The sequence below is a fragment of the Sciurus vulgaris genome, assembly GCF_902686455.1.
Source record: "Sciurus vulgaris genome assembly, chromosome: 3".
In the NCBI taxonomy this organism is placed as follows: Eukaryota; Metazoa; Chordata; class Mammalia; order Rodentia; family Sciuridae; genus Sciurus; species Sciurus vulgaris.
Genome location: NC_136463.1, coordinates 2005271 through 2026302, shown reverse-complemented (window position 1 = coordinate 2026302; position 21032 = coordinate 2005271). Strand labels below are relative to the sequence as shown.

At 49.5% G+C, this 21032-nt stretch overlaps 1 protein-coding gene across 1 annotated transcript in view; it reads left to right on the top strand.

Moving 5' to 3' along the window:
* Positions 1-21032, top strand: part of RPTOR (regulatory associated protein of MTOR complex 1) — a 346921-nt gene that overhangs the window by 76708 nt on the left and 249181 nt on the right. Inside the window, exon 3 of the mRNA XM_079133423.1 lies at positions 10542-10624. Within this exon, the coding sequence (XP_078989549.1) occupies positions 10542-10624 (83 nt within the window). The remainder of the gene's footprint in view (positions 1-10541; positions 10625-21032) is intronic.

Sequence of the window (21032 nt, the reverse complement as noted above, 5' to 3'; positions counted from 1 at the left end):
TTCTAGGGGATGTGTGGTCCCACTGGGATGCATAGGTCGGGGTGTCTGAGGACAGCCGCACATTTCCTGGGCTGGGCTGAGGGGCTTTGGTTTTTATCAGATGCCAGAGAGTTCTTTCATATGTACTCCCCGCAAAACCCAGAAAACCCTTTTCCATGATCTCTTTGATCAGATTTACTAGATGTTAATGAAAAGGAAAAAATTCCTTTCCCTTAGTGTAAAAATTTCCCTTAGTGTAAAAAAATGAATAGATATTTAGATATTGTATTTAAGTTTTTTCCCTACAATTTAGGAATATAGTCTACTTTGTGATAATTTCAAAGGAGTTTTGAGTTCAGAATGGCATGTACTTTTTCTAGGTTGAAAAACTTTCATTTTGTCCTTTATTAGAAAGTGGGTAGACCTGGTCCTAGTGATGGCGATTTAAACAATGTGGTATAAGAAATAAAGAATCGTAATGATTTGTTTCAGCAGATTTGCTGTGGTGACTGACAGCCCACATTTTATTTTGAAAGCAAGTTTCAAAATTTGCAAGTTGAGTAGTGAGCAGTTTCCCTGGTTCATTGGAACAAGTCATTGTCCTATCACTTCTGATTCTTTTTTTGGTGCTAAGGATTGAACCCAGGACCCTTTACCACTGGACTAAATCCCCAACCTTTTCTTTTCTTTTTTTTTTAAACTTTGAGACAGGATCTCAATAAGTTGTTTAGGTCCTCCCTGAGTTGCTGAGATTGGCCTTGAACGTGTGAGCCTCTTTCCTCAGCCTCCCATGTTGCTGGGATTGTAGGTGTGCATCACTATACCTGACTCACCTCTAAATTCTTTAGTGTGTAATTCCTGCAAGTGGATTTTCTTGTTCAGGATCACAGTGCAGTCCTTGGGATCAGGCACTGGTAGTCAGTGGCTGCCACGAAGTCTTGGGCTTGTTCAGGCTTGCCAGTGGCCCAGTGCAATCCTTGGTAGCACAGGTGCCTGCTCAGTGTTGTGGTTGCCCTAACTTGTTCTGCCTGTAGCGGGCCCGCTGCCTTCCTCAGCTCTGTGACAGTATGCTTTTTATTTTGTAGAATGTTTGCTGTTTGCTGAGAATTCGTGCTGAGCTGTGCCTTTTAGAGGACTAAAAGAGAGATAGCTGCTGTGTTCATGTGGCACGCTGTTGGGGAATGTGTGGTTTTCATTTGTCCACTCCAGATTGCCATAGCTCTTGGCACCTGCTGGGTTATACTGCCTTTGTAGTGGACCTTTGTTCCTGGGAAGAGTGCTCCAGGACCACAGGAGTTCCTGTTTCCTTTTTTCCTCCGCATGTGTTCATGATTCAGGTGTCTTCACTGGGTGTGAACTGGCCCCACCTTGGCAGCGGGAACCAGACTGTTGGGTCGGCTTCTCTGGCCTTTTGTTTTGCTTCTGTCTGGCATTCTTCAGGCACTCCTTCCTTTCTGTTTCCTCCAGTTCTCTCCCTGCAATGGCCACTCCTAGTCTCAGTTCCTGTCAGTGGAAGGTGGTGTCATCACAGCTGCGGCTCCCAGGGCCCCCCCTTGGCAGAGTGGGGCGCACACATGCACCTGTGTAAGGTGTGCTTGTGCTTTGCCCTCTACCTGCTGGTGTGCACTGAAAGCTGCACGTTTGCCTCAGGCCACACGCCAGCCCAGTGGGCACCATCCACGTTTGTAACTCCCCAGTGTCTGCCATCCTCACTGCCCATGGCCAGCCCCCTGTCTGGGCCACCCTTCTGCTGCAGACAGGCCTTCGTGCTTGACCTGCATGGGCCTGGAGCCCTGACCTGGCAGCTCCCTATAGGCACTGCGGTTGCCTTGGTCCTTGCACAGATGCTGCCCTTCCCGCCCTTCCTCATGGCTGCAGGATTGTCAAGGGGGGATTTTAACATGTTTGTCAATTACTTTTGTTTTCAAGCGTGCCCAGTCCAGTACCCAAGACTATGAGTCGGGGTTCATCTGGTAAGATGATGGGATTGCAGTTTGTGTGTGGAAAGCTGCTTCAGGAATCCTCAGAATGGAGTCCGCTTCCAGGAGAAAACTGGAAAGGCGGGTCTGGTTGGAGACCCTTACAGATTGGGGACTGTGGAGGCCACAGAGACCAGAGAGAGGGAAACAGAACCCTGAGGGCACAGAAAGGTGCAGAGAGGGGTGGGGAGGCTGGTGGCCATGAAAGAGCTCCCAATCTGCACTGTCCCAGACTGAGTCAGGGCCTTGCAGATTGCAGTGGCCTGGGGAGTGGAGGCAGTGAGGCTGAGGGTTGTCAAGCAGCGTGGCAGGCAAGGAGAGGGGGTGCCCATGACAGGGACCCAGGCTTGGGGACAGGTCACAGGTGGGGAGGCGTGGAGAGGAAGCCTCCTCACCATGACTGGTACAGCCTCATAACTTGCTGAGAGGCTGCTTTTCAGAAGGCCGGCCAGCATCTCATGCGTGGCCTCAGCACTCTGTGCTCTGCCTCCCACAGCAAGTGACTTCGTTCTCACCCAGGCCCCCGCTCTGTTCCTTTGGTTGCGCTGCACCCACTGGACTGCTGAGAGCCTCGGTTTCTTCGGCTGTGCAGTGGAGCTTCCGTGGCACCTGCCTCGTGGCTGTGAGGGGACTGCTGAGACCGTGACTCTGGCTCCCCGTGGAGACTGGCTCTTGGCAGGAACCCACCCTTGCAGCATCCCCACAGCTGTCTTAGTCTATCTGTGCTGCTATGACAGGGTACAGGAGACTAGGCAATTTGTAGGTATTAGAAATTTATTGCTGACAGTTCTGGCGGTGGCAAGCCCAAGATCAAGGTGCTGGCAGGTTCTGTGTCTGGTGAGGACTGCTCTCTGCTTCCAAGTTTCTCCTTGAACTCTCCTCACATGGTGGAAGGGCCAGGAGGGTAACAGGGCTGAGCCAGTTCCCTGCAGCCCCTCCATTCATAGGGGCTCTGCCCTCATAACTTAATCACTTCCTGTGGGTACCACCTCTTAATATTATCACATGGGGTTTAAGTCCTAACATATGAATTTTGAGGAACACATTCCGACTGTAGCACCAAACTCAGTGCCTCCTGCTCTACAACACTTGAACACAATCCCCTTCCCTCAACACACCAGGTGCTGAGCAGGGAACTGGAGCTGCCTCCTGGGTCTTGCCTCTTCCTGTGTGTCTGGCTGCAGAGAGCTACAGTGAACATGCCTCCCTTGACCCTGTTGTTAAGTGTGCAGGCCCTGTGCACCTGCTGCTCAGCCAGTCAGTATCTCTGACAGATGTCTGATGATAGAATGCACGATATTTTTAATTTTATTTAACAAATAAACATTCAGTGTGTCAGGGGACCATCTGAGCCCAGGCCCCATGCTCTACTGCAGGCTGTGCGTGCGGCCATTGCTGTGCTGGACAGACTGCTTTGACCTCAGAGACGAGGCGGGTGTGTGGGCATCTTCAGAAGAGACCAGGGTCAGCCTGCTTTTGTGTACCTGCATGTGCCACCTAAACCTGCGTTGTAGCCAGTGCTTCTTCCCGAAGCTCCTTCCCAATTCCTTCTGCCCAGCTGTCAATGTCTGTGGAGGAACAAGCAGGGAGAGGTGGCCCTACTGCTGCTTTCCCGGATGGCAGACCGCGGGCGGGACACTTTGCAGTGTGGCCAGCTGGGGGGTTTGGGGGGATGTGGGTGGGTGGCTCTCATTTGCCTGCGATGCCAGAGTGCCACCATTGTGGTTTTCCATTGCTGATCCTGTGTCCCTGTGGCTGTTCAGACATGCTGTTCTACTTCCTGGAAAGACTCTCATGTCTTTTTGGAAAGCAGAGGGAAGCAGTTTTGTTTTGTGGCCTGTCATTAAATGCTGTCGCAGTAATACTGAAAACAATTCCACTAAAAGAGATGCATGCCTCACACTCGTTTGGGAACCGTGTTTGAGAACAGATGGTAGAAGAGCTGAGTGCTGAACAAGAGGAAGTGTGACTTACTGGAATACCTTTCATGTGTGAGCTAGTGGTAGCTAAGCCTCACAGGATAGAATGCCCCCGGTTTGTCAGGGTCATGGAGATTGCTATCCCAAGGACTTATTCAGCAGGTTCTTGGCTTTGTTTTTCTCTTAGTCTTTAGAGAAAGCAGTTATTCTCCCCTAAACCTACACATGGGCATCCAGAGACCCTGTGCAGATGAGTGAAAGTAGTCATGGCTGCCCTTCGTGTGGCTCTGGGGATTACAGAGCACTTGAGCAGACTGCCATTGGTTCTTGCAATAAGCCTGGTCATCACATTGGTCATCAGGTCAGTCAGGTGGGTGCTTACGTGCCAAGTACAGTGCTGTGTATAGAGGAGCTGTGAACAGGGCACCCTGCCTTCCTGCTGCTTACGACACATCCTGGAGGGTGGACTGGACTGGTGGAGGGGATTGGAGGCCAGGAGGAAGAGGTCAGCCTGGAGCGGCTGGGCGCCAGAAAGCGCTGTGGCTGGAGGGTCAGGCAGGCGGGTTGGGAGAGCAAAGCTGGGAAGATGGGAGTGAGCCTACTCTTGGAGGGGCCAAGCTTGGGGCATTTGCTCCGTCCCTGGGTGCTGGGGGCTGGTGAGTCCCATTGGCTGTGGCTGCCAGTGCTCTGGCACAGCTCTGGGGCTGCAGCCGAAACCCTTGCTCTATGAAATTCATGGTTCAAAACCTCCATTTTCTCCATACAGCGCTGTTGTCTTAAGGTAGTATCTTGATGCCTCCTCTGAGGGAGGGTGGCGTGACCACTTGGAGCTTCTTCCCTGGCTCCCTCCCACTCGAGTTGTGTGTACAGCCCAAGCAAGGCCTGTATGTTAAAAGAACTTGTCCCAGTCTTCCCCTCAGATTTGTTGGACATCCATCCAGCTCCTGCCTTTTGTGTAGTTGCAGCAGGTAGCACAGGAACTGGGGTGGAGTGAGGCGGAGTGGGTAGCATGGGGGTGACTGGTGAAGATGGTTCCTTGAAGAATTTCAGCCTGCCCTAAGGACCCTGTACACCTGAGGGCTGCTGCCTCTGGCCAGAGTGGTCCTGTGTGCCTCTGTGCAGCCATGTGGCTCCAGGCTTTGCCCTCAAGCTCAGCCCCTCTCTGTTTATAAAATACAGAGAGATGATATTATGATTAAGAAGATAGTCATTCCTAGTTTCAAAGTAGCCCTTTTGCCGTTATGTATGATCTTACACAACTAATTAGTGTCAGAGTCCTTGAAAGCCATACAGAGAAATTCACACTGGATCCAGTAGGTAGCACTCAGTTAATAAGTCAATTAACAAAGGTTTAATAAATGCCTACTAAATGTAAGGTACAAAGGAGTATCAAGAATCCTTGAGCATTTTCTTCTACGTTTCCATGGAAGGGTAGCATACATACAGAGCTGCACCTAGCCCACGTATACTGTCAAGAGGACTTGTTCCAAACGGGTCCCACCCATGCAGCCCAGGCCCAGAATGGTATTACCTGTGGCCCAGATGCCCCGTCTCACCCGCTTCCTGTCACCTGGCGGGTGCTGGGGTGGGCAGGTCCACCTATGCTCCTCTCTAGTTGGCCTTGCCTTTTCCTGCCCTCTAAAGGATCAGGACTGGATTCAGGAGCCCACCACACAGTGGAGGGTCCCTCGGTGACCTCAGGAGCCTTGTGTGGGATCACAGATTGATGCTTGATGGCAGAGTGTAGTTCTTTAAGGAGGAAAGAAGGGAGTGGCGTGGCCATCGGGTTGTGTACCTATGAAGAAGACAGGAGGTAGGAGAAAATGCTGCCTGTTATTGTCTGTGGAGTGCCGGCACCGTAAGTGCCTTCTGTGATCTTGGGCCAAGTCACCTGAGAGCTTCAGACTAAGCTCGTGGACTAGGAGGTGGTCTGACCTCGGACCATGTTCTTTTTGATGTGATGTTTTAAGTGACGTGAAATACAGAGGGGTTATGCCGAAAGTCTTGCAGGTAGGAAAATGTTTAAAAAGTGAAAAGTTAGGTGCCAAGTGTGATCAGAGCTGCTTTCCCACCACTGCACGTTTGTGGATGTATGCACACTCATTCTTCAGAGCCTTCCCAGCTTCCCTGTAAAACAAAACAAAGGCAGGCCTTGGAAGGTAGGTACTGACTAAGACCCCCTACAGTTTTAAACCTGTCTTCTGCATGCCCCGTCCCGCAGGTGGCTGGTCAGGAAGGCTGGTTTCGGTGTGTTTGAATCAGTCACTGTGGTGCTGGACGCAGCGTTTTAGCTGTCCTCCTCCCCTGCTGTTCCTTCTCCCTCTCGTGTCTTCTCCTCTCCCACCTGCCATCTTGGGAAGAGGCCTTCAGTTTGACTGCAGGGATTCCCAGTAGATTGAGGTGTCCGGGGCCCTGGTGGGGAGTTGGACCAATTGTCAGGCTGCCTCCCCAAAGAGGAGTCTCTGCTGGGTACTGTGAGGCGCAGAAGGGTGACAGAGCAGCCCCTCGGTGCCGGCATGGGGGGTGGCGGGGGAGAAGGACCTGCGCCTCCCAGGGTGAAGTTCAATGGGTAGGGCTAGTTGCAGTCCTGCCCAGGACAGTGGACTTGAGGCACTGCCTACCTGTGGTGTGATTTGTCAGAAGAGCATGTGCAGGGTGCGCAGTACGGAGTGAATTGCCCTGGCACAGGTGAGCCTGGCATATCCTGTTTCTTGCTACAAAGGCGGAACTTTGGTTTTTATTGGTGCTGGGGATTGAACCCAGGGGTGCTTCACCACTGAGCCACCTCCCCAGCCCTCTTTATTTTTTGAGACAGGGTCTCACTAAGTTGTCACCTGACAGGCCTCAAACTTGCCACCCTCCTGCATCAGCCTCTTGAGTTGCTGGGATCACAGGCCTGACCCCTATGCCCAGCCCGTTGCCTTCACCACTACTGGGGCTGTGAGCTGCTGGCCACACCGGCCCTGGGATCAGGAGTGGATCAGGCTTTCCAGCCTGCTTTGTGTGATGCCACCATCCATCATGCATGCTCGGGTCCTGTTCTTTAAATGCGTCTGTTGTTAAAACTATTTGCTGCTTTCCTTTCTTTGTTTATGTGCTTGGGTGGCCCCTAACCTTTATTTTCCAGATCCCATCTGTCCCTTGCTAGTTCTGTTGTTCCGCTGACTTGGTTGGGGTTGTTACAATTGTTCTGGAATCTTAGAACTCTGTTCCTCTAGAACAAAGAGAAATGAAAAGCAGCATCTTATTTCTTGTTGATGATAGCAGGCCTGCCGTGGTTCTTCCAGAGGAGCTAGAGCCTGACTTCCCCGCAGTTTCCCCAGCCCCAGCTGCTCTCCTGAGCTGATGACTAGAGCTCCACGGAGCAGGGGCCTGGCGCCTCAGCCTGGAGATGCCTGAACGCTTGGATATACCCGTGGGTGGGGGCGCCTCGGGCTCTAGAGCCCTGGGCTGGAATGCTATCATTGGTTTTTATTTTTATTTTATTATTATTATTATTTTTTTTTAATCAAAGTGATGCATGTAAATGCTACGAAATGTGTGTTAAGAAAAAGCTGTGTCTGCCCTCCTCCAGTGCCTCTGGTTCTTTGTTTGTATATGTTTTTTCCATGTAGTTACCAATCTGCTAGTTATTTGTTATTTGCCAGTTTTTTGTGAACCTATAATGAGCTTATTTTATTTTTTACACGTATGACAGTGGCTCTGTCAGATGTTAGTAATAACTTTTCCAGTGCTCAAATATCAATTAGTTCTGTTTTTTGATCTCCCCTCTTGCTCCTGTTGGACCACTTGGTCTCTAGACCTGTGGTCAGGGACTCAGCTCTTCTCAACCCAGGCCCCCATTTTCTGGAGTTCTTGTTTTCTTTTGTGGTTTACTTTCTAAGAAACGTGAGACACAGACTCTGCATGTTTGCATGTCTGAGAAGACCTCTTTTATTCCTTCAAGATTGCATGGAATTGCTTTCTTAGAGAATTTTGAAGGCATTGCTCTGTCTTGACTGGTTTTCAGTGTTGTTGGAAACCCAGAGCTCTCCTAATTCTTGATCCTTTGTGATCTGATTTTTCTCTTAGGGTTTTTCTTTGTCTTTAGTTTTTATCAGTGTAATTATGACCCGTTCAGATATGGATTTCTTGGGGTTTATCCTGTCTGTGGCTCACTGATCTGCTTGAGGCTGTAAGATTTTTCCTTTGGGCAATTGTGGGAAGTTTTCAGCCATTGAAACTTTCAGCCTGTGATTGTGACATGACAACAGGGTGCCAGTATTTTGATGCTGCCCACAGGTCCCTGCAGGCTGCCCTCCGCCCATCCACTTTGCACACAGAGGAATCTCTCCTTCTGCCAGCCTGGGGTTCTACAGTGGGTGGCTAAGAAGGGGGAAGGCCAACTGGTGGTGAGGTGGGGAAGGCGCTGCGTGGGAGGGGAGTCTGGCAGGGCTGTTAGGGACAGGCCCCCAGAGAGGCCACTGCTCGTACAGGAATGCCCCCGAGGAGTCCCTGCAGACACGCCTGGTGTTGGCACACTCACTGGCTCAGCATGGACCACGCGGGTTGCATCGTAGCGCGCAGAACACAACTTTGCTGTAGATGTGGTGTAACTATGTTGGAAGAATAGGAGAGGGGAAGGAGGGATGCAGTACAAGAGGGAAGAGTCCTGTCCACTGTGGAAGAGGGGTGGCTGCTAAGATCTGAGAGTGTGGAAGGGTTAGGAGGATGGAGGCCATCTGAGTGCGAGAGAGGGGACAGCTGCGTGGTGCTTCAAGGCCTTGTCACATTCTGACTGCCCGAACTGAGATGCATATGTGCAGGTCAGAGCCTGTGGGGAGGCTCTGCTGGGGAAGAGGTTGAACACACAAGGGTGGGCAGTGAGGAGCTTGGTTGGTCTCCCAGGGAGTCCAGAGCACCCATGGAAGCGTCTCTGCGGGGAAGACCGTTCTCCCTGTCTAGGGATCTGACCTGTTCCCTTGCAAGAGTGCTTTCCAATTTGCAACCAGAATCTCTGTTGAAAACAAGTTTGCAGTTATTCACAAAGTGGCCCCCTGAGATGGGAGCTACTGTATGATGACATCAGAATATTCTCGCCCCCATGACAGATTGCAGTGGCTGGAAAGGCCATGAGGGTCAAGACCACTGGAACCCAGCTGGGTCGAGGCAGTGGCTCCAACTCTCTGTCGTCGTTTTCTTTGCTGGTTGTCGTTTGCAATTAAAAAAAAAAAAAAAATCCAGTTTTTAGAGAAAATTATCCTGGATAAAGCAGAAGAGCATATTAATTTTATTAAACTTCAACTGTCAAATGCATGCTTTTCCTAACTTACTGTGTGCTGAATTGGGATGTCCCTGGAAAGCGCAGCTGTTGGTGGTGGAGCTGCTGCAGGGGCAGCAGCGAGCTGGCCAGTGCCCTTCCTGTCCTGCTATGTTCCCCTGAAGGAGTGATGTTTCTGAACAAAGGAAACCAACTGACAGTATTTATTGCCAGTGATGAAATTTACATTTTAAAATAAAACAATTGGAATTTGTAAACTGGTGTTTGCCACTCTGAGTTGGTGGCTTCTCACCCTGGAGGACTTCTGGTGAGATGCAGGGACGTCAGTGGAGGGGGTGTTTGAAAACATTAGAGAAGGGAGTGAAGAAGGTCTGCAGTGCACCTGTTTTCCTGTTGACCAGCGCCTGTGATGCAGTTGTCTGTGGGAGAATGGCCACTTGGTGCCCACTGCCATGGCTTCAGACTTCGCCTCGCACATGACCTCACAGGGGCTCCGGCCCCTGGAGTTTGGTGTGGTGTCAAAGGAAAGCCCAAGCTCAACTGGGCCAGTAGGAGACAGCCCCCGGGCAAATACAGACCTGCAGGAGAGCCCGCTGCCCCCTGGGAAACCCAGCCCTGCAGACCCTGTGAGATGTGCCGTGCCATTCCTTAATAAAGGTTTTTGAAGAAACCATAGTTATTTTTCATCATAAATATCATGTTAATATCATGAGTTTTTCTCGAATGAGAAATAAATAAAGAAATAGTAAAAATTTTCTCATTTTGGTTTCTAGTATAGTAAGTACTGCTGGGCGCGACCACATGAACAAAGGTTCTTTGGGGTCTTTGGTCACAAACAAGTTGGAGGCTTGGAGTTCCTGGTGCCAGAAGCACCCTGTACTCGGGAAGTAAGTGGCAAGCCAGAGATGTACGCATATGAGTGAGACTGGGTTTTGTGGGAGTACAGGCGGAAATTATCAGAACGTGCCACTCCTTTTCCCTTTTCTTTCTTCCTTTTGTCCCCACACACCAGAGAGCTGTGGTCTGAGCTTGAGTTCATGCTGCACAGGACTCCCTTGTGCAGTGTCTCTGTTCCTGATAGAGGTACGTCCTGGCCTCCTATGACAGAGCCTGGACGGGAGCAGGAGGGTAGGCCAGGAAAGGTGCCAGAACACAGCAGTGCGGAGACGCAGGCCAGCAGGCTGGAGGAGAGCACACGCTGTGCTGGCCATTCCACGAAGCTGTTTTTTTTGGGCGCGGTTGGTCGCCTGTTTGGGCACATTCGCAGTTCTGTAAACGCTGATCGCCTGAGGCTGCAGTGGTGTCTTTGAAGCGCACTGTGGGAACAGGATGCTCTGGGAAGGGGAGCGCTGCAGCAGAGGCAATGCCTGTTAAAGAATGTTCTCCTTTTCATTGTTTCCGCAGATCCTTTGTCAATGGGTCCTCAGAAAGCTCTGGAAACCATCGGTGCAAATTTACAGAAGCAGTATGAGAACTGGCAGCCAAGGGTAAGCCTGCTGTGTTCTTCCTTTTCTTTCTGGCAAGGAAACTTCAATTGCTTGATCTCAAACCATCTTTGAGTCCAAGCAAGACTTTCCAGGGGTGGCAGCTCCTTGCAGGCCTGCCCGCCACCACTGTCTGCTGGTGTGCCTGGTGTGGTTCCCGAGGACAGCTCACACCTCGCTGTGAATCATGCTTGGGGTAGTCTGTTTTGTGTGTTCACTTCCCCCAAATGTTTAGAAAATATCCTTTATATCACTCTTAAATCTAGGCTTTTATTTTGCACAGGAAATGTAGTTTCATTAACTAGGTAGAGCTATCCTTCCTGTCTTCAGTTTTCAGAGGAGAAAGCACCCAGCGTTGAAGGCTGACACCTACCACATGCTCAGCCTTTGATTCCCAAGGCAGGTTCTTCAGGGAGCTAGCTACCAATTAGTGTGTTTTTGTTGCTTATATCTTACAGGTTTTTTTATTTTTAAAGAAAAGCAGCACAGAATGTAACTGTGTTTAATTGCCTTTAAGATCTTAGTCATTTGTAAACTACCCAAAGACCTATTTCCTTTGTCCTTTCTCATTAACTGGTTTGAGGATTTAATAAACCTCATAGGAAATCAGAAACTTGGGACGCTTGTGTCTGGCGTGTGATTCTGGAATCACCTGCAGGAGTGTTGGGAAGAAGCTGCGCACCCCTGCTGGGTTTCATTCCCCGCTCCTGGCTGTGAGCCTCCTGGAAACCAAGGACTTACAGAGCCTGCTTAACACTGGCCTGCGGTGGCTTCCGTCTGTGAATATCTGTCCTCAGATCTGGAATTTAGGGGTTTCTTACCTGTCATTCACGTTCTTCAAGTGGGAGGGCCCTGCGGTCGTTCTTGCTCATTCCTGCTGTAGCTCTAGTGGCCAGGTGAGGCATCGTTAGCAAGCATTTCTGTGCCTTTGTGCTGTGCATTTCCTGTTGTCAAATCAATAATAATGGATGTTTATTCTTTAGAAGGCAGGTTCTCAGTGGTTATTTTGATCCATGTCTAAAGCCTTTGCTTTCTCCTCTCTCAAATCCGTTGCCTCTTGATGGTTTGTAGAGAAGTTCTATAGTCCTTTTCTTGAGAACGCAGCCCATTTGCGGGTTGGATGAGGACAGGAGAGATTTTGATGGTGTGCATTCCTTTAAAGGTAGTTGAGATGCTTAATATTCTTAGTGAGAAAAGCTTCTTGGAGGACTTTGAAGGTATCCAGGCTCTCGGCAAGACGGGACCACACTTTAGGGAGAGTGGGTCAGAGTACCAATATCGGAGACGTGGTGTTGTTGCCAGCATTATACAAATGTACAGAAATCCCTTTCTGACTCAGCTGCTTCTGGCAGCTCCTGGCTTTGGCTTTGTGTTGTTTGTATTTTGCTGGGTACATTTAAGATAGAATATGATTTGGATCCATGAACCAGATACATTCAGGTCTTCCCATAGTTCTTGGCAGAATAAGTCTTTGTTGTTTTTATTACTTTCTTCCTTTTAAAGGCTTACTTCATAAGAAAATTTAGTTTTTCACGACATACATGTTTGATGTTTCAGGATGTCAATGTTTATTTCATTTGGTATGATCCACAGTGTTCTAGAGTGCTGCGAGTTGATTACTGCTAGCCTTATCATTAGCTTAGCTTGGCAGATGTCAGCTGGAACACGGTAGCTGGCAAATGGAATCTTCTAGAGGAGGGCCTGTTGTTAATTTTAATCTGAATTTCTGTCTAAGTGCAAATTTCTTCCATGGCATTTGGAGGAGGTCTTGTGATGTAGGACAGGAAACATTTGTGTGTAGAAGACACAGCAGGTAGACAGAGACAGCAGGTAGAGTCATGCCTCAGATGAGACAGAGGCACGACCACCCTAGGATGGTGGGCACTGGTCTAGAGGCCAAGGTTCTTGGGTGAGAAATTGGTTCAAGCAAGAAGGTCTGTTAGATCTGCCGTCTGATTTTCTGAAAAGGCAAGAGTTTGAAGGACTAGTAAGGTGAAGATTTTAGGATGTTTAGGAAAAGGTTTCAGTTACCAGTGCAGGTGGCATTCCTCCAGGGTTGGTTCATAAGGTGGAATCTGAATGAAGCAATGGCTGCAGCTTAGCAAAAATCTGTGCATACCATCTAGAGGGTCTTTTCCTGCATCCATTTCTGCATTCAGCAAGCCAAAGCACAACCATGCATACTTAATATTTAGCATTCATTTTTAAGTATGCTAAAAATATTTTAAAATTTCCTACTACAAACCATTAGTGAGACCCATCTATTTCAGAAACAAGCCAAAGGTTGAAGACCCTTTGTCAGGTGTGAAACATGGTTCTGTTCCATGAGTACCTGAAGATGACAGTGCCTTCCCTGGTGCACAAGGCACTCTCCTCCCTTCATATTATTTCACCTGGGCTGCAAGAGAGAGCAGGGGCAGCCTGGCATCCATCAGTGCTGCTCATGTTGCCTGACAGGGCTGCATCAGACAGGAGGTGATTACCAGGCTCCTACATGGGGCACAAGGTGTCTGATCCCCCACTGTAAATCAGGGTCCTTTGAAACACTGCAAAGCTAAACACACACCGTTTTATTGTACTCTGCAGGGCTTTTGAGTTTCTGCAGTAATAAAGAGAGGTTGATGTGCCATCTGCAACAGAACAATGGGGACGTTATTAAATTTCCTAGACCTCTGATGCAAAGACCCATAGATCTAGTTTTCTCTTTCTCTGTGCTTTATTGCAAGACTCACAAAGGTCAGGCAATTTGCAATAAGGTCATTTTCATTAATGTTTGCTGAAATTGGTGCCTGCCTCCACACTGCCGTGGGTGGGAGCAGAGATGGGGCCTGTTGGCCTCGACAACAGCTCCCGTCCAGGAGGTGCAAGAGCCCAACCCCGGGCAGCTTCTCAGCGCCCCAGCCATGGTCTTGCAGACGGATGATTTCCTTACTAGTGCTGAGATGCTCAGATTTCTTTCCTCTTACTTCTTTAGCTATGAATATTCAAGATTAGCTATTTTGATAAAGGTGATTTTGGTTCAGGAAGGAATTTAGAGGAACCATAGTGATTATATTTATATCAGAAGGCTGCCAGACTCTATCTGGCCCTGATTTCCTTGCCTGGCTGATTGAGCCCTTTTCTAAATAATTTATCAGTTTGCCACTGGTAAAATATTTCTTCTGTTAAATTTAAGACTTTGCCTTATTACCTTTAGGTACATAAATTTGTGTTCTGCAGAAGATTGAAGGGAAAATGCCAACTGTTGTTTCAGCTGAAAATTCTGCAGTAAAACCTCCCTCATTTCATCATGAGCCTCAAGCAAAAGTTTTATTGGGAGCTGGGAGTAGGAGCTCGTAAAGCTGGGCGTACACAGTGAAGAACTTATCCTTTTAAGAGTTTGTCCAACAAATTGGGGTTTGTGGCCAACAGGAAGAACCCCCCTCACTAGGTCTTCTTTCTTCAAAAACAGGAGCAGAAGGCCCCACACTTCTGCTTGGGTGAGTTTCATTTTTCTGATGGCTGAAAAACAAGTTGGAGGGCTGGGGCTATAGCTCGGTGGTAAAGCCCCTGCCTAGCACGTGTGAGGCACTGGGTTTGAGTCTTAGCACCACATAAAATAAATTTTAAAGAAAGGTCCATCAACAACTAAAAAACAAATTAAAAACAAAAAACCAAAACCAAGTTCATGCTGAGCACAATGGTGGATGCCTGTAATCTCAGAGACTCCAAAGTCTAAGGCAGGAAGATCATAAGTTTGAGGCCAGCCTCAGCAACTTAGTGAGACCCTGTCACAAAAAATAAAAAGGGCTGGGGATGTAGCTCAGTTGTTAAATGCCCCATTACAAAAAACAAACAAACAAAACAACAACAAGTCAACCAAAAAACAACTTCATGTGGGACTAGTTATCACTTACTAAGGAAGTGACACTTCCACTGTGGGCAGGTATCCGAGGATCCGAGGTGGCTGCTGGCAAGTCTGTGTGTCCAGCAAAGAGGCAGAACACCTTGGCTGTGAAGCCCTTTGCTGGGTAGTCCCTGCTCATCTTGACCAGCTGCAGTGGTGAGGGTGGCCTGTCCTGTGCAGTAAGCTGCAGGGTCTGCAGGCACTGACTGTCCACAGGGTGCATTTGAGATGCCCAGCAGTGCTCAGGGGTTGCACATAGCCAAGTTTGTGGATTACACTGAACAGGTTTCAGATTTTAGCTCCACTTCAGTTCATCTTTCCTCCTGGGTCTGTGAGTTGGTTTGGGGTCAAGGAATGAAAGTTGGTTTTTCCTACTAGATATGGTTTTAACAGAGCCTTATGCCAATCAGAGGAAAGCATTAGAGTAGAAACCATTGTTGTGTTTAGTGTGCAAGCAGCCCTCCTTCCTCAGTGGCCTGGCAGAGTTGTTCACATGCCTCTTGAACTGCATGGAATGAACTGAAGCTCCTGGGAAGGCTGAGCACCAACACTCTGCTTTCCATTTTGGGCGTTTCCAGTTTGTCCTTTGGGTTTGCAGTATAGGAGTTGTTGGCAGAACCTGATGTTTATGTGTGATTCTGTATTCCATGGGGTTGTAGTTAAGGACAGATGGAGTCCAGCAGTGGAGTGATTGCTGCACCTGCCCAGCCCATAGGGGGAATCAGTGGCTGGTAAATGAAGAACTGAGAGTCAGGGTTAGGAAGGAGTGCTCTCAGCCCAGTCCTGCCTCTGCTCTTGGATTCCTGCTTTCCCTGGGCCAATCATCTTTCTTGTGGTCCACAGGCCTTTGCACTGCTTCTGCTCTGGAGGCAGGAGTAGGGGCAGAGCAGTAGCTGTTAGTACCAATAGCTCTTCTACCTGCGTCCCCCCCCCCCCCGTCCCCCGTCCCCCGTCCCAGTGTTACCAGATTAAATTTTACACAGGGTACGGTAAAGACCCTTAATTGAGCTCTGTCTTTGCTTAGGATTTTCAATCAGGTGTGGATAATGTAGGAAGATGCTAAGGACAGGTCCTCTAGGACCTGGGAGGCACTCCAGTGTGGACTATCACTCTAGTCCCTTCTGCTTTGGACAGGCACATTGACGTTAGTCCAAACTGACAGTGCAGCTCACAGCTGGCGAACAGGGTCCTGAGGTGTGTTGGTGTCATCCCCTGTGTGCTGCCTGGATGGCATCACTGCATCATCCTCATGGTCTGGCTGGCAGCCCTGGCTGGCCAGCTTTCCTGCCTCTTGCCTTCTCTGAGATCCTGAGTTTGGGCTTCATGCACCTGTTTGCTTTTTGTGACAAACTGCAAATGAGGACTCCTAGCCAAAGGCAGAGCTGCGGATGAATGACTCATGGTTGACATGGTCCAGGAGCATGTCATTAAGCTTGCATGACAGTGTAGACCTGTCTTGTGGCTGTCTGGGGGTTAACTGTTGTGTTGGCTTTCCTAAGCTGCTTCCTGCCGGATGTTAAGAACTGTACCGGTGACAAACATTTTGTTTGTATTTCTGTTCTGCCTTAATCATGCTCCATCTTTCATTCACCTTCCTTCTGTTCCTCTATCCCTTTTGCCTTGCAGCTTTTCCACGCGCTGTGTTCAGGGAGGGTTCTGAGTTATGCTCTTGAGCCGCGAGGCTTCTTAGTCAGCTCTGCCCACGCGCTTCCTGTCATGCCCAGTCCCCAGAGGCCATCATGGGAGCAGCCTCCTGGAAGAGGAGCTTAGACTCTGAAAACCAGTTTATACCAGACTGCAAGAACTCCTTGCCTCTGCCTTCCAGGAGAGCATGCTGGTATCTCTCAGCCACCGTTCAGCAGCTTAGTGACACACCTGTAAATTCTTTAAAAGCACCACACACATTTTTAAACAAGAAGGAAAGGACTCATTTTGTACCATTGGGAGAATGCATGACCTGTGGTGCGACTTGAATGCTCTGTGACTTCAGTCCCTTAGGCTGTTTTGGGAAGAGGCACCTCTTTGCCACCCTGTGTTGGACACTTGCTCTCTGGGGTAGCTGGCAGGGCTCCCAAGTGTCCACTTAGAATTTCAGCCTGTGCTGTTTTCAGAGCTGATCTCAGCTGGTTCAGTCTGTGCCCTCTGTCTCCCAGGCTATAGCCGTCCTTGGCTATGTCTCCTGTGAGCATTTGCACTCTTCCCTTTGTTGGCATGCACCTCTGCCTGACAGGGAGCTCCCTAGGTTGGGGGCTCCATCCTGCTGCTTGCTGGCATGGGAGGTGGGTAATAGAGTTGCAGCTGTGACCAGACATGGAGGTGTTGGCTTTGGGCTTTGCCACTACCTAGAAATGTCACTTTGGTATGATAATACTGGACCTTTTAAGATTTGCAGCTAGCCTCTTGGAGGGACAGCAAGTGGCTAGTGCATTTGCACCTGAAGGGGCCCTGGTGGCAGTGGCAGACCCTTGCTTTCCAGTCCACCTTCCCTTGCCATTGAAATGGCAAAGGTGGTGCTGAGAGGTGTGTACTGCCTCCAGAACGTTCAGCCCCAGAGGGCTGCTTTCTTGCCCTCACGCCCTTATGTCCCGTGCCATCCTCCTCCCTGGGTATCTGCTTCCTGACCTCCTCGACTCACACTGTCGTTAGAGAGAAATAGGGCTTAGGTCTGTTCTTAACAAGGCCTTCTCTTCCTGTGCCTTTTATCAAGGGAGTGGTCTGTGTGTGACCCCACACTGTCAGCCTAAGCACTAGAACTACAGCCCAGCTGGCTGGTGCCCATGCCACTCACGTGCCAGCTTTGCCTCTGTAGTGAACCTGGGGGCAGTGGTCCAGAGCGGCGGGTAATTGGCCCCGAAGGACAGGAGGTGCCAGGGCCAGGGCCGGAGGTGCTGACAGGAGGCAGAAAGAAATATTTTGGAGTGCTGATTGGTGCCCCATGTGCTCATCGTGTGCCACTGAGAGCAGTCGTAAGATCACACTCAAGCCCGATGAGGAAGTGCTGAAGCAAGGGTGACCTGTAGCGGATTGGAGTCAGCCCCTTAGAGGCTTTATGGCCTGCCTTCCTCTGCAGGGACCCAACTGTTGGGAATCCACCTCTGGGCGTTCGCTGAAGCTTCTACATACCTCCCTCGGAAGCATCCAGGACATACGTGATACACAGTGGGGATTCTCAAAGAGAGTTCACAGGACATAAGATCTGCCATTTTAAAGTGTATAGCTCAGTGGCTTTTAGTTTTAGTACTACCTAATTCCAGAACCTCTAGATCACCCCTGAAAAGGAACCACATTCCAACTTTGTATGGGAGTTTTAGTTATAAATTTTCTTTTGTAGACAGTCTTAGCCTAATTAAAAAAAAAAAAAAATCCAAGAAGAAAACTTAGATAACCAAAGAGAAATAATGAAGATTTAAGGAGATTAAAGAGCCATAAAGGAATGTTTTGTAAAACTTTGCAAATAAGTTGGAAAACCTGTATGAAATATATAACTTTTTAGGAAAATGTAAATGACCATAATTAACCTCAGAAAAGGAAGTAACTCAAAATAAAAGTAACTCGGTCAACAGAAGTTGAGAATGTTATCAAGGGGGTCTTCTACTCCTCCTTTCAAAACTTTTTAAACTTTCCAAGTCGTCTGTGACGGCAAGATGACCAAATAGTTTAAAAAGCAAGGCATAAAAGAAGAAAATGTGTTTAACTTTCTTCATATATGCATATAAAACTGGTAGAAGTCAACTATTTTTGCTTGTCAGATTAATGCATGTGTGTGTATCTGGATGGGTGGGTTGCTGGATAGGTGGACAGGTAGGTTGATGAATGGTAAGTGGATAGACATAGAGTAGATGGTACGTAGCTAGGTGGATGGGTGGGTGACAGGATGACAGGCAGGTAGGTGAAGTGGTAGCTGGGTCCGCCTGCCTTTCTGCTCACTCAGATCCCCTGCAGTGAAGGTGGTGAGGGGGAGCCAAGTCAGTGCTGCCCTTGGTCTTTCTCAGTTTCCACTCACCTCATGGTGGCCTGCTGTGGTTGTGGGTCAAAATTTATTTCGAATCTTCTATTCTGACTTCAGAACCTGACCTCTAAATAAACTATGACTCTTCTGGGGTGAGTTCTGTCTTGGGAGTGGGGAAATGAGGGTCCTTGTCACAGTGAGCTTGGAGAAGATGCAGAGCAGGTCGTTTCTTCCTCCTCCTCCTCCGTCTCCTCCTCCTCCTCCGTCTCCTCCTCCTCCCTCCGTCTCCTCCTCCTCCCTCCGTCTCCTCCTCCTCTCTACTCCTTCCCTCTCCTCTCTCCTCCTTTCTTCTCCTCCTCCTCCCTCCTCCTCCTTCTCCTCCTTTTACACTAAACCTTTCCATATACCTTATATTTAAAAATCCTAAGCATATTTTACTTGAATAATAGGCAACTGACTTAAAATACCTGTCCCGCCATGTCATCTCTGTGCCAGGGTGTGGCGTGGTAGGCTCGCAGTCTCCAGCATGGGACCCGCCTGCCTTTCTGGCCTCTCTCCAAGCCTGGGAGCGACTGTTAGGGTTTCATGTTGTTATTCCGTGGTCAGCATTCCTCTGCGAGGCCTGTGCTAACTCAAGAGGCCCAGCGGCTGGAGCAGGAGGGCGCTGCATGGGAGCCTGTTCCCTTTCACTGTGTTCACCACCATCAAGGTGAAAACAGCTCATCTTGTCATGGGCATTTTAACCCAATTTCACTCACAGTTTGTGTCATTTTTTTGAAGATTTGAAGTCCTTTTCTTTTCCTAACTCTGTGGTTGCTTATTTACATTTGAGTGTGCTTCTAGTTGGTCAGCTGATATGAATTTTTTACATTTAAAGTGAGGCCGAAAGAGGGAGAGGTTGACTAGGCACCTTTGTGTGCTGACCATGCCTTTCGTGGACCCTTGTTGGGAAGGGTTTGGGCTGGTGGACTCCGAGTGGGACTTGGAGGCTTCCCAAGGACAGGAGCATGCTTTGCAAAGTAGACCTTTGTAAGTAGGCGAAAGTAGGAAGTCCGCCCCTGTACCGCTTGAACCCAGGGGCGCTCTACCACTGAGCTACACCTCCAGTTTTTGTATTTTGAGAAAGGGTCTAAGTTGCCCAGGCTGACCTGGAACTTGCGATCCTCTTGCCTCAGCCTCCCAAGTAGTTGGGGTCTGCAGGTGTGCCGTCTCTGCGCCTGGCTGCTGATGGCTTTGGTACAGCTGTCGTGGCTCATGCCAAGTGAACTCAATGCCACGACAGCTGGCCACAGGTGCACCTGTGGAGGGACTTGGAGCCCCGATGGCGCAGTGCCAGTGGCAGCACCCTAGCCTGCAGATGGGCATCTGTGATGTGGAGGAGCCAGCCACTTCCAGAGCATATGCTGTAGGAACCACACCCCCACAGGCACCCAGTGCCTGAGTGACGTGCGTACCCAAGGCCCAGAGGGAGGCTGGCTCAGCACAGTGGGCTGCCTTCTCCTCCTCCTCCTCCTCCTCCTCCTCCTCCCCCTTCTTTCTTCTTTCTTCTTTCTTCTTCTTTCTTTCTTCTTTCTTCTTCTTCCTTCTTCCTTCTTTTCTTCATCTTCCTTTCTTCTTTCTTCTTTCCTCCTCCTCCTCCTCCTCCTCTTCTTCTTTTAATATTTTTTAGTTGTCAGTAGATCTTTTTTGTTATTTATATTTGGTGCTGAGGATCAAACGCAGGGCCTCACACATGCCAGGCGAATGCTTCACCACTGAGCCCCAGTCCAGCCCAAGCAGAGCAGGCTTCTGAACTTGAGGCAGAGACCTCGGGCTCTGCTTTCCTCGCGTGTCGAGTGAGAGTGCTGGACAGTCTGCACAGCCACTGTCACTCCTTTGCCAGTCCAGGGGAAGTGGCAGCGTTTCCCTTAGTGATACATAAAGCAGTGATGTAGCTTACAGTCCCCGACACCTTACCTCTGTGAGAAAACAGAGGCTGCATGGTGGAGCACCTTACAGGAACAGAGCTGGGACAGCTGGGAGCACTGCTGAGTGATCCAGGCTCTCCTCAGCTCTTCCCGGAACCCCCTTTGCCTCCCGGCTGCTCCCTGCCCTCATTTTCCATTTTCTTTTTTCGGCTCCCAAACACCACCTTAGATCAGCCTTCCTAAAGGGCACCAGGGGTCTGTTCTTTACCTACTGAAAGCAGGTGAAAACAGGACCACATTTGAGCTCAGGGCTGGCCACTCGTGGGTGTGTGTTGCTTCCCTGCCCTGCGTCCCCCTCTCTGTCCCTCTTCATCCCGTGTCCCCTGCTCATCCTCTGTGGCTTGTTCTTGGTGTAGCTGGCATTCACTGCCCACTCGCCCACCTAGGCTTCTCTCTCCTGCTGTCTTCTGCGCGTCTTCCTTGGGCCCCATGCTCAGGAGTGGAGGTGGTGGATGGTCAGGGCTGGCTGTGGCCCACTTAGTGTGCTAGGATTTGGGGGCTATTTGAAGAGACCTGTCCTCATATTCATTATGGGTCCTGGGTAGGTGGGGAGGGGGGCTAGTTCTGGGTCACAGCACCAGGGACGATGGTCGGGCACATGGGATTCCC